Source organism: Hemitrygon akajei, chromosome 12 (assembly GCF_048418815.1).
Source record: "Hemitrygon akajei chromosome 12, sHemAka1.3, whole genome shotgun sequence".
Classification (NCBI taxonomy): domain Eukaryota; kingdom Metazoa; phylum Chordata; class Chondrichthyes; order Myliobatiformes; family Dasyatidae; genus Hemitrygon; species Hemitrygon akajei.
The window spans coordinates 12,063,264-12,077,278 of record NC_133135.1 but is presented as its reverse complement, the minus strand read 5'-3'; the positions used below and the strand labels follow the sequence as shown (position 1 = coordinate 12,077,278).

Here is a 14,015-nt window from a genome sequence, read left to right as displayed (position 1 = left end):
TCTCTACCTTGTTAATTCCTTTTTAGTTGCCTTCTGTTGGCTTTTAAAAGCTGCCCAATTCTCAAACTTCCCATTAATTTTTGTTCTATTATATGCCCTCTCTTTGGCTTTTACATTGTCTTTGCCTTATCTTATTAGCCACGGTTGTGTCAACTTGTCTTTAGAATACTTTATCTTCTTTGGGATGTACAGTATATATCCTATGCCTTCCGAATTGCTTCTAGAAACACCAGCCATTGCTGCTCTGCCATCATCCTTGCCAGTGTTCTTTTCAATCAATTCTGGCCAACTCCTCTCACGTGCCTCTGTAATTTTCTTTACTCCACTGTAATACTGACACATCTGACTTTAGCTTCTCCTTGTCAAATCTCAGGGGAATTCGATTATATTATGATCACTTTCCCCAAAGGGTTCTTTTACCTTAAGCTCTCTAATCAATTCAGTTTCATTGCACAACACCCAATCCAGAATAGCTGATCCCATCATGGCTCAACTATGAACTGCTCTAAAAATCTATCTCGTAGGCATTCTGAAAATTCCCCCTCTTGGAATCCAGCACCCCCCAATCTACCTGCATATTGAAATCCTCCATGACTACTATAGTATTGCCCTTTTGGCATGTACTTTCTATTTCCTGATGTAATATGTAGGCCACATCCTTACTACTATTTGGGGGTCTGTATATAACTCTCATCAGGGTCTTTTTACCCTTGTAGTTCCTTAGTTCTGTCCACAATAATTTCCTTCCTTCTGACTCTATGTCACCTGTTTTGTATGATTTGATTTAATTTTTTTACCAACAGATCAATGCTTTCCCCCACCCCCTGTTTCCTACCTGTTCTTTCAATCCAACGGGTATCCTTGGACGTTAAATTCCCAGCAATGTTCTTCTTTTAGCCATGATTCAGTGATGCCCACAACAGCATACACGCCAATCTGTAGCTGTGTTACAAGTTCCTCTACTTTACTCCCTATACTGTGCACATTCAAATATAACACCTTCAATCCTGTATCCGCTCTTTTTGATTTTGTATTCCCTTTACGTTGCAACTCATCCTGTTGACTGCCCTATCAACAGCCACTCCTCACTGCACATTGCCTGTTAGTAAACAAGCTACCTCATCTTCAGCACTATTATCGGTCTTTCCTACAATACTTCCTGCATTGAAATATACGCAGCTGATGACTCTGGTCGCAGCATGCTCAACCTTTTGATTCCTAACTTTGTCCGAGGATTTACTAACATCTACCTCCACAACCTCTCCATTAACTGTTCTGGCACTTTGGTTCCCACCCCCTTGCAAGTCTAGATTGAACCCCACTATGCAGTATCTTTTTGCTAAGGCATCAGTCATCTATTTCAGATGAAAACCGTCCCTTCAGTCCAAGTTGTACCTTCCCTGGAGGAGTGCCTAATGATACAGAAATCTTACACCAGCCCTCCTACACCAACTCCTTAGCCACATATTAAACTGTATAATCTTCTTAGATATAGCCTCACTAGCACGTGGCACAGGTAGCAATCCTGAGATCACAATTTAGCACCTTACTCCGTCTACTTCGTATGCAGAACCTCATCACTCATGTCATTGGTACCTACGTGGCCATGACTTTTGGCTGTTCACCCTCCCACTTAGGAATACTGAGGGCTCGATCCAAGATATCCCAGACACTGGTATCCGGGAGGCAATATACCATCTGGGAATTTTGTTCTTGTCCACAGAACCCCCTGTCCATTCTTCTAACTAATGAATCTGCTATCACCACAGTGTGCCTATTCTCCCCACTTCCCTTCGGAGTCACAATGCCAAACTCAGTGCCTGAGCCCCGACCACTGTGACTTTTCTCTGTTATGTCAATTCCCCTGACAGTATCCAAAGTGATATATCTGTTGTAGAGGGAGATGGTCACAGGGGTACTCTGCACTAGCTCCTTAACCCCTTTCTGCTTTCTGACTGTCACCCATTTTCCTTTGTCCTGCACCTTGGGTGTAATTACCTCTCTATATAACCTATCTATCACCCCTTCAGCCTCCCAAATGATCTGGAATTGATCCAGTTCAGCTCCTTAACGTGGATTGTTAGAATCTGCAGCTGGATGCATGTCTTGCAGTTGTAGTCATCAGGGACACTGGAGGTCTCCCTGTCTTCCCACATCCCACAAGAGGAGCATTCCACTATCCTGCCTGATATCTCTGCTGTCCTAACTGAGCAACATAAAGAAGAGAAGGAGAAAAAGAAATTCAATCTTAAGCTCTTCTTTTTTTGCTATGTCTGACTGAAGCCTTTCTTTGCAGAAGCCTAGAAGATCTAAAGCCTCAAGATCACCAATCTGACTTTGTCCACTCATGTGAGAGCCACTATGATGATGGCCTGGATATTAAGGCAGCTAGAGCCTGTGATGGAGCTGACTAAGTTTACAACCCTCTGATCCTGTTCAATAGCCTCCCCATTCCCCATGCCAGACAGTGATGCAGCCAGTTAGAAAGCTCTCTGTGGCATATCTGTGGAAATTTTCAAGTGCTTTTAGGTGACATTTGGCATCTTCTCAAACTCCTAAAGGAAAATAGCCACCGTCTTGTCTTCTTAAAGCTGTGTTGATGTGTTGGGTACAGGTTAGGTCCTCAGAGGTATTGACACCCAGGAACCTGAAATTGCTCACTCTCTATTTCTGATCTCTCTATGAGGACTGGTGTGTGTTCCCTCATCTTTCCTTTTCTGAGGTCCACAATCTGTTCTTTGAAGACTAAAACCCCTGGAAGAAACTCATGCACTATCTATATGGACAGCACTGAAATCAGGAAAGAACTTGAGCAGCTTGAGCTGTACCACTCCGGTGGTTCATGCTCTTGTTCTTAGGTGTCACTTACTTTCTTTGACAGGATGCAGAGAAATATGAAGATGAACATCCCTTGGAATGCATTGGAAATGGTGAATAGATACGCTGTCACCATGGTTCCCTTGACAATGTGCAACACCCCGAAGGTCCAGGTAGCACCAAGGAGGAAGAGAAGGGCCAGGGCACCACGAGCACAAGACCTGGAAAACAGGGTGAGAGTACATTAATTCACCATCCATGCAGAGCTTGGTCACCCAAACAGACCTACAACTGAGGACCAGACTCATCTCAAGAGAGCCGGGCCCAGCTGAAGAGGACCATACCAATCTGAGGAGGTCCAGTCCCATCTCAGGAGGTCCAGTCGCATCTTAGGAGGACCAATCCCGTCTCAGGTCCATCTGTCTCAGGAGGTCCATCTGGTCCTCCTGAGAAGGAGAATGCCTGAGTATAACTGTTTAACATGGGGAGGCTGATGTACAGGAGGCCATCACATAGTCCTTGACAGATTGGGGTCAGAGTCCAGTGGCATGGAATACAAGATAACTGGGAACTCTTCACCGCTGCAGCCTTCCTCCGCCTTCACTGGCATTGTGATATGTCATCATCTTCTGCCAGCTCTCTCATTGATCTCAGGAGGTCAGGCAGCATCCATGGAAATGAATAGATAGTCTATGTTTTGGGCCGACACTTTTCTTCAGGACTGAGAAGAAAGGGGTAAGATGCCAGAATAAAAAGGTGAGTTTCGTGGAATTTGTTATTTCGTGCAGCAGTACAGTGCAATACATAATAATAAAAAATATTCTGTAAGTTACAATAAGAAATATAAATAAACACACGAGTTGGGTAAGTGGAGAGCAGATTAGTGAGGTAGTGTTCGGAAATCTGACAGCAGAAGGGAAGAAACTGTCACTGAAGGCTTGAGTGTGAGTCTTCAGGTTCCTGTACCTCCTCCCTGATGGTAATAATCAGAAGAAGGCATGTCCTGGGTATAGGGAGAGCACTCTCACCTGTGACCTCCCACCACTTTAGATCCCCATAAAGCAGGCAGTACTGGTGGGGTCCTTAACGATGGAAATATGTGGTTAACCATTGAAGATAAACATGAGGTGAATTTTGCTTACTTATCTGAGCATAGTGAATCTCTGAGTCTTTCTCAAACCGTGATAGAAATAGTACTTTAAGTAGCTTTAAAACCATGGTAGTAATGAGAAGGGGGCATGTCCTGGGTGGTGAGGGTCCTTCATGATGGTCAATTCTTGATAAGGTTGAAGGTTACCACAAATGAAGACCATAATGAAATTAGGTTGGATCTCTTTGAATGGCAGAAGAGGCAAGAGGGACTGACTGTTGTATTCATACTGCTGATTTATACATACGTCTGTATGTGTTTTGCTCATCACTGCCTGTGGGAGCTAGCTTGAGGATCCATACGGCCTATTCCTGCTCCATTTTCTCCTGTCCTAGTTGCACATATCTTGCTGCTGCATTCCCTCCATTACAACTGAATATTTCATCAGCTGTAAAGTGCTCTGGGACACCCTTGCGCTCCTGAAGATGTTTGAGTGTGTGTGCTTTCTCTTCGCCACTGCTCCGAGTTAGCTTGCTGTCACATTTTCTTCACCGTCCCACTGGAGAACCTTCTGCTCATCTTGCCCCTTCCGGGTTTTCAGAGTCATAGCAAGAGTCACCGCACTGATGCAGTCCCTTCAGCCCATCGAGTCTAAGCTAACTGTCAGCCAGGGAGCCTTCCAGGTTTTACCCCTCACCTAAACACTAAAGACACTAAATTCGAGTTTGTTGCCATTTGTAAGAGTTGAAGTGTGTACGGGTGCAATGAAAATCCTACTTGCAGCAGCATCACATGAGCAGCATTCACAAGAAAAACACAAGTGAAAGAAACTTTACAAGAAAGAACACAGCGAGAACAGTAAAAGCATATCCGCTGTAGTGTAAAGTGATCGTATTGCTGTTGTACTGAGGTAATTGGGCTGTACAGGTTGCTTCGATGAACAAATGGTGGAAGGGAAGTAGCTGCTCCTGAACCTGGTGGCGTGGGACTTCAGGCTTCTGCAGTTTAAGTTTTAAAGTACATTTATTATCAAAGTATGTATGCAGTATACAACCCTGAGATTTGTCTTCCCACAGACAGCCACAGGACAAAGCAGCCAGTTATTTGACTGAACCGTACATTTCTGGAATTAAAAAACAATTCTTTCGAGATACAGCATGGATCAGATACTTTCAGGTGCACCACCCAGCAACCCACTTATTTAACCCTGGTCTAATCACAGGACAATTACAATGACCAATTAACCTACTACCCTGTATGCCTTTGGATTGTGGGAGGAAACCAGATCACCAGAGGAAACCCAAATGTTCCCGGAAAAGACATACAAACTCCTTACAAAGGACAGTGGAATTGAACTCTGAACTCTGAAGGCGCGAGCTGTAATAGCATCACACTAACTGCTTCACCACCATGGCGCCTCCATTTGTGAGAGATTGAATATGTGGGGAGGATGTTTCCTATTGTGGGGAGATTAGGACCAGAGGGTACAGCCTCAGAATATAAAGACGTCACTTTAGTACAGAGATGAGGAGGAATTTCTGGAGCTAGAGGGTGGTGGATCTATGGAATTTGTTGCCACAGATGGCTTTGGAGGCCAAGTCATTGGGTATATTTAAAGTGGAGTCTAATATGTTCTTTATTAGTAAGGATGTTAAAGTTTACAGGGAGAAGGCAGGAGAATGTGTTTGAGAACGAACAAGTGCAGTGGACTTGATAGGCCAAATGACTTAGTTCTGTTCCTATGCCTTAGTGTCTTATGAATCAAGAGTAGCAGGGGAAAAGCCTGCAGTCATAGGGGAGGTTGTAGTAAATCTGATAGTGTCATTGGTGAGAATTGAATCTGGGTCTCTGATGTTATGAGGCTGTCACTGAGCCATCAATTACTGAAAGTTCAAGAAATCAATATTCACGCCATCAGCATGGAGCCTACCCAGATGGAATATAAGGTGATGTACCTCCACTCTGAGTGTGGTCTCATTGCGGCAGTACAGGAGGCCATGGATTGGCATATCGGAATGGGAATGGGAAGTGGAATTAAAATGGGGCACGAATATCAATTTCTCAAACCTAGTAGTTACCCCTCCCCCTTCACCATTCCCCATTCCCATTGCCCTCTCTCACCTTATCTCCTTACCTGCCCATCACCTCCCTCTGGTGCTCCTCCCTCTTCCCTTTATTCCATGGTCTTTTATCAGATTCCCCCTTCTCCAGCCCTCTATCTCATTCACTTATCAGCTTTATACATCTCCCCTTCCTCTCTCCCAGTTTCACCCATCACCTGCCACCTTGTACTTATTCCTCCCCTCCCCCGCCTTCTTACTCCAACTTCTCCACTTCCTTTCCAGCTCTGATGAAGGGTCTCTGGCTGGAACATCGACTATTTGCTCTTTTCCATAGATGCTGCCGAGCCTGATAAATTCCTCCAGCATTTTGTGTGCGTTTCATATCTGCATTTGCATTTGCCTTTTGCACACTGATTGAACACGCAAGTTGGTGCAGTCTTTCATTGATTCTGTCATGATTATTATTCTACGGATTTATTGGGTATGCCTGCAAGAAAATGAATCTCAGGGTTGTATCTGGTGACATATACGTACTTTGATAATAAATTTACTTTGCACTTTGAAAAGTATGCAGACGTGGTCGAGTGGTTCAGTCGTTCAGACCAAACATCAGAACGTGGAAGAAATGTGATCTAAGTCACTTTAACTGTGGAGTAATTTCTGGTGTCAGACAGGGTGGTTTGAGAAGCTGCTATATTTCCTGGGATTTTCACACTCAACAGTCTCTTGAGTTTACAGAGAATAGCGCAAAAAGCAAAAAAAATCATCCAGTCAGCTGCAGTTTTGTTGCTGAAAATGCCTTGTCAATGAGAGAGGTCAGAGGAGAATGGCCAGACTGGTTCAAGCTGACAGGAAGATGACAGTAACTCAAATAACTAATCGTTACAACAGTGGTGTGCAGAAGAGCATCTCTGAATACACAACAGATCAAACCTCGAAGTGGATGAGCTACAGCAGCAGAAATCCCCAAACATACACTCAGTGGCCACTTTATTAGTTACTGAAGGTACCTAATACAGCGGCACTGATTGTACGTTCAATCCTTTTTTCAGCTGCCTGCATTCTTGTAAGGTAGGTTTAGTTGAATTACACAGTGTCACTTGGAGTGTAGAGGCAATTCATCACTGGGGAATAATTAGCTTTCAGTGTTAGCAGAGCTGTGTCATTGTTCCCTTTGGAAGCCAATGCTTATTACTAGGAGTGAGGGGAAAAGGCTGATTGTTGACTTTGCGTTTTCAGGGACAATCCCTTCCTGATCCTGACGTCGGAGGATATGCCTTTAGTGAGATTTAGAAACAGCTTGTGCAGCACGACAGGGTTGGGCAAACTGGAAAATTTCCATCTGTGGATGGTAACTAGGAGCCACAGTGGCGTAGCAGTTAGCATGACCCTATTACAGGGCATTCCAGAGTTTGGAGTTCATTTCCAGTGCCATCTACAAGGAGTTTGTATTTTCTCCCTGTGACTGCATGGGTTGTCTCCAGATGCACCAGTTTCCTCCCACGGTCCAAAGATATACTGGTTAGAAGGTTAATTGGCCACTCAAATTGTCCTATGCTCTTGGGCTGTATTCCTTGGAGTTCAGGAGAATGAGAGGGATCTCATAGAAACATTCCACATGTTAAGAGGCCTGAACAGATTAGATAGGGCAAAGTTATTTCCCATGGTAGAGGATTCTAGGACAAGAGGGCACGATTTCAGGATTGAAGGACATCCTCTTATAATTGAGATGTGGAGAAGTTACTTCAGTCAGAGGGTGGTAAATCTGTGAGATTTGTTGCCATGCACAGCTATGGAGTCACTGGGTGTACTTAAGGCAGAGGTAGATAGGTTCTTGATTAGCCAGCACATCAAAGGGCATGGAGAAAAGGGAGGGGAGTGGGGATGACTGGATGAAATGGATCAACCCATGATTGAATGGTGGAGCAGCAGAATGGCCTACTTCTGCTCTTAAATCTTATGGTCTTATGACTTCTGTTCTCCAAGATTCTGTATAGCATGCCCGAGTTCATTTTAGTTTTGCTGGTTAATTTCTGTAATAAATCTGTGGTTTTGTTTGAACTGCTGAAGTATCTGTGATACATGCACTCAAGTTCGCTAGTGACTCTGACAGATACATTAGGGACTTTTAAGAGATATTTAGATAGGCACACAAATGTGAGGAACGTGGAAGGATATGGACACTGTGTAGGCAGAAGGGATTAGTTTAGTTGTCCATTTGATTATTAATTTAATTGGTTTGGTACAACATTGTGGGTTGAAGGGTTGTACTGGTCTATGATCTATGATCTATGTACAAAACAGGAAAAAGAAGAAGCCAGATGCTTTTTCTAATGTTAAGACAAACTCTGAAGTTGGGTGCTTGTTATTCTGCTGAACATTATGGGCTTGCTATGTTGGTCCTGAAATGTGAACTGACACTTGTGGGCTGCCCCCAGCCCACTCTCAGCCGCTAATGCCAACGGTGCATTTCACTGTATGTTTCGATGCACATATGATAAATAATAAATAGGTCTAAATCAAAACTAATTTTCACCCACCAAATCTTAAGAGCTGTAGATAGAGTGGTCGTGGAGAGGATGTTTTCAGTAGTGGGTGAGTCAAGAACTAGAGAGCACAGCCTCAGAATACAAGGACATCCCTTTAACCATATAACCGTATAACAATTACAGCACGGAAACAGGCCATCTCAGCCCTTCTAGTCTGTGCCGAACGCTTACTCTCACCTAATCCCACCTACCTGCACTCAGCCTATAACCTTCCATTCCTTTCCTGTCCATATACCTATCCATTTTTTTTAAAATAACAAAATCGAACCTGCCTCTACCACTTCTACTGGAAGCTCATTCCACACAGCTACCACTCTCTGAGTAAAGAAGTTCCCCCTCGTGTTACCCCTAAACTTTTGCCCCTTAACTCTCAACTCATGTCCTCTTGTTTGAATCTCCCCTACTGTCAATGGAAAAAGCCTATCCACGTCAACTCTATCTATCCCCCTCATAATTTTAAATACCTCTAGCAAGTCCCCCCTCAACCTTCTACGCTCCAAACAATAAAGACCTAACTTGTTCAACCTTTCTCTGTAACTTAGGTGCTGAAACCCAGGTAACATTCTAGTAAATCTTCTCTGTACTCTCTCTATTTTGTTGACATCTTACACATAAATAGAACAGAGTTGTGGAGGAATTTCTTTAGCCAGAGGGTAGTGAATCTGTGGAATTCATTGCCATAGATGGCTGTGGAGGCCAAGTCATTGGGTATATTTAAAGTGGAGGCTGATAGGTTCATAATTAGTCAGGGCGTCAAAAGTTATGGGGAGATTGGGGTTGAGTGGGAAAATATATCAGCCATTGTGGAATGGCGGAGAAGACTCAATGGGCCAAATGGTCTAGTTCTGCACCTATTTCTTATGTTCAAAGTAAGCTTATTATCAAAGTATGTATACCATCTACAATCTTAAGGTTCATTTTCTTGCAGGCACCCACAGGAAAACAAAGAAATAAAATAGAATCCACAAAACCCCCCACATAAAATAGAATAATTGAAAACTGAATGTAAATGGAGATTTTTTGACTTTAAACTTACCTAATATTTTCATAGCAGCTCACTTCTGGTTTTAACATGGAAGTGTGCCGGAACACCTTGTAAATAATGACTCCGAACGCCAGGAGATTGACCTGGAAAATAAGCAAGGGTGGACATGGTAAGACAAACGACCGAGAGTGGGCTAAAGGTGTGAGAGACAAAGGCTTTGACAAGGAAAGGGGGGCTGGTGTTTGGAGCAGCACAGGTACATAGGAAGCAAGGTTGTGAAAGGCAGAGGAAAAACTTTACATCTATGATTGTGTGGCTAAGCACAGCTCCAATACCATTTTCAAGTTGCTGATAACAGTACTGTTGTGGGCCGTATCAATGGTGGTGATGAATCAGCATACAGGAGAGAGATTGAGAATTAGGCTGAGTGGTGTCATAACACCAACTTCTCACTCAGTGTCAGCAAGACAATGGAACTGATTGTAGACTTCAGGAGAGGGAAACCAGAGGTCCATGATTCAAGAAGATTCAAGATTCAAAAACTTTATTGTCATTCTAACCGTACATCAGCTCTGCAGGGCAGAATGAGACAACGTTTCCCAGGAGCAGTGCAATCATAACATAACAAATGCAACACTAAATAATAAACATAACAATAAATAGTAAAACACGACAGTCACTTGTCAGTTAAAAACAAGTTATAGTTGTCCAGTGCAAGTTAAAAGTGTCCAGAGCAGAGTCAGGTAGAGCAGCTATTTAGCAGTCTGACTGCCTGTGGGAGGAAGCTGTTTAGTAGCCTTGTAGTTTTAGTTTTGATGCTCCTGTAACATTTACCTGATGGCAGAAGAACAGTTCATGGAGAGGGTGTGAGGGGTCTTTAATGATGTACCGTGTCTTCTGGAGGCATCGACTCTGAAAGAGGTCTTGGACAGAAGGTAGGGAGACCCCAATAACCTTCTCTGCTCCCCTAACCACCCTCTGCAAGGCTTTTTTGTCAGCAGCACTGCAGCTGGAGTACCAGGTTGTGATGCAAAAGGTCAGCACACTCTCAACCACGCCTCTGTAGAATGTAGTTAAGATGTTAGTGGGGAGTGATGCTTGTTTAAGCTTCCTCAAAAAGTGCAATCTCTGCTGGGCTCGTTTCGCAATCCCAGTGGTGTTCCTGGACCAGGTGAGATTGTCTGAGATCTGCACCCCAAGGAACTTGATGTTTTCCACTCTCTCCACCGTGGAGCCGCTGATGCTGAGGGGTGTGTGCTCAGGCTGAGACCGTCTGAAATCGACGATCATCTCCTTGGTTTTGGTGACATTAAGCATCAAGTTGTTGTCACTGCACCAGCTCTCTAGGTGTTTAACCTCCTCCTTGTACATTGTTTTATCATTTTTGCTGATGCAGTCCTCATCGGAGAATCAGAGGTGGAGAAAGTTAGCAGCTTTACATTCCTGGGCTGTTCTAGTTCAGAGCCCCTTGTGAAGAAGGCACAGCAGCTCATCTACTTCTTGAGGAGCCTGCAGAGATTCAGCATGACATCTACAACTTTGGCAGACTTCTATAGATGTGTAATAAAGAGTGTATTGGCTGGCTGCATCATGGGCTGGTCTGGAAACACCAATGCCTTTGAATGGCAAATGCTACAAAAGGTATTGGATTCAGCCTGTACATCACAGGTAAAGAGTGTATCTACATGTCATAGGAAAGGAAGGTGGCATCCATCACCAGGAGCATCAGGACTCACACCACCAGGTTCAAGAACAGTTACTGCTCAACAACCATCAGGCTCTTGAACAAAGGGGATAACTATACTCACTTGTCCATACATTGAGATGTTCCCACAATGATCTCACCTTAAGGACTCTTTATCTTGTTATGTCATGTTCTTGTTATTCATTGCTATTTATTAATATTTGCATTTGCACAGTTTGTCATCTTCTGCTCTCTGGTTGATATTTCATTGATCCTGCTATAGTCACTTCTCCAAAGATTGCCCACAAGAAAATGAATCTCAGGGTTATATATATGTACTTTGATAATAAAGTTTACTTTGAACTTCAAAGACATGAAGAAGAGGAGAAGAAAACAGGAGGGTAGCACAGGGTGGGAAGTGAGGGCTAGGTGGTATTGAACCAGAGATATTGTGATGGATATCAGTTCTGGAAACAATGCAGAGCAGCATACTCGAAAAGAGAAAGAGACACAGAAAAGGAACGGAATAAGAAAATCTGAGAAATGTCTACAGAGGAAGCAAAGTAGTGGGGTCGAAGAGGAAAAGAGATAGAGGAAATTTCACAAGTGCTGGAAGAAGATAGGGTCCAAGGTCTTGACTCAGAATGAAGCAAGATGTTTAAAATTCAGACAAAGAGTGGAAGAGTTTTAGGCCTGCCTCGGAATTTCTCTTGATTTTTCTTCAAGATGCTGGAAAATTGATGCCATTTCAAAATATCAAAAATTATATTTTATTAATGAAATAATATAATAGTAGGATGGTGGGGTAGAGTTATGTCTCTACCAAAGGAGGTGTAAGGGGCTCCTTCTTTATGACAGCCTGTGGGTCACAGGTGTAGCACCTGCTTAGCCCCCTGATCAGGGTCATGTGAAGCCATGAAACCAGGTGGTGGATGGTTGTTTGAGCAGCTGGTGCATATCACAAGTCCTAGTTATGCCACCAGTGACACAAGGCAGACAGTATTGATAAAGTAAGAGTATTGATAAAGGCTGGGGCCACCCATCTTGTAAAGACACTGCCCAGAAGAAGGAAATGGCAAACCACTTCTGCAGAAAAGTTTGCTAAGAACTGGTATGGTCAGGACCATGACTGCCCATGTCGTACAACATGGCGCATGATGATTGTCAGACCACATCTCTAAGGGTTCCACACAAATTACTTCAGAAACTCTCTGCACACATTTGCAGCCTAGAGAATGGTTGGTGATAAGGTATAAACATCAATAGGTCAACAATGTTAAATCCCAGTGTTATACAGAAAGGTGCCAGAAAAAGGCCAGCAACATCATAAAGGATCACACTCACCCTGCTCGCTGCTCACGGTCTGTTTGTCCCATTCCTATCAGGGAGGAGGCTACGCAGCATTTACGCCAGGACCACCAGACTCAAAAGCAATTACTTTTCCCAAGCCGTAAGGCTGATCAACACCTCCACTCACCAATCAATCCCTGCACATCCCCTACCACCACTACCTTATCATTTCCTGTCAGTCACTTTATGTACAGACATAGCGTCACTTTATGGACATACAATCAATCTATGAATATAAACTATCTTATGTTTTTATATTTATTGTGTTTTTTTATTTTTGTGCTCTTTATCTTACTGTGTTTTTATTTTGTGTTCCATCGGATCCGGAGTAACAATTAGTTTGTTCTCTTTTACACTTGTGCTCTGGAAATAATATTAAACAATCTTATTCAAAAATCAGAATTACAGATTGTACATACTACAAAAGTTCAGTCAATATTTAGGAACAGCTGTAATAAATAGATTTTATACAGATGGAGCTCATCAGCCTGGGAAGGCAGTCCATCTAAGAGAGGGAAAACTCTGATTTCAAACCTCAGCTGCCTTGCGGCCATACCCACTCATGGGAAAGGCTTCGAGAGTAAACCCCGAGGACAAATCTGGAGCTGGAGTCCCTAAGGCAGTCCGACCTTGTCTTCAATCTCGTTCTAGCAACTCCTGCGACGTCACCAGTGCCAAGCTGTATCGGCCCTTGCCCTCCCCTTCGACAACATCGATGGCGTGGAGAGGGGAGACTTGCTGCTTGGGCAACTGCTGGTCTCCCATACAACCCTGCCCAGGCCTGCACCCTGAAGAGGACACTCCAGACTGAAGCAAGACTTTCCAGGCACAGATCCATGGTCTTGCGAGACTAACGGATGCCAACATCATCATCATCATCATCATTGTACAGAGTCTGAAGCATTGTTGAGAATCCCTACCACCCATCCCACAATCTCTTTGACTCACTACCTGCAGGAAGGAGGTACAAGAGCATCAAAACTAGGACTACCAGGCTGGGTAACAGCTGCGAGACGAATGAATACCCTGCCACCACTGAGGTCTCGTCGCTAGGACAGCGAGTTGTTAACTGTTTACTGTCTGTTAACTGTTTATCTATGCTACACACTACATGCATTTTGAATTATATTTTATTAACTTATTTGTGGTAATATTTTGTTTTGTGTGCAAACACGAGGCAATCTGCAGATGCTGGAAATTCAAACAACACTCACAAAATGCTGGTGGAACACAGCAGGTCAGGCAGCATCTCACTTCTTCAGTGTAGGCATCACTGGCAGAGGCTTCGCAGTAGTGAATTTAAAGAGCAAACACGAGGAAATCTGCAGATGCTGGAAATTCAAACATTTGTTTTGTGTGTTGTGTGTGATATACGTTTTGCAGGAGCACTGTGGTCAGAAGAACACTGTTTCATTTGGTTGTATATATGTACAATCAGATGACAATAAACTTGAACTTGAACTGTCATCAACCTGAA

The 14,015-nt window shown here is 43.5% G+C and overlaps 1 protein-coding gene across 1 annotated transcript in view; it reads right to left on the bottom strand.

Annotated features, from left to right (window-relative positions):
• Positions 1-14,015, bottom strand: part of adgrl4 (adhesion G protein-coupled receptor L4) — a 154,049-nt gene that overhangs the window by 21,509 nt on the left and 118,525 nt on the right. Inside the window, exons 13-14 of the mRNA XM_073062561.1 lie at positions 9,556-9,647; positions 2,870-3,038 (exon numbers count right to left, since the gene is read on the bottom strand). Coding sequence (XP_072918662.1) covers positions 2,870-3,038; positions 9,556-9,647 — 261 coding nt within the window. The remainder of the gene's footprint in view (positions 1-2,869; positions 3,039-9,555; positions 9,648-14,015) is intronic.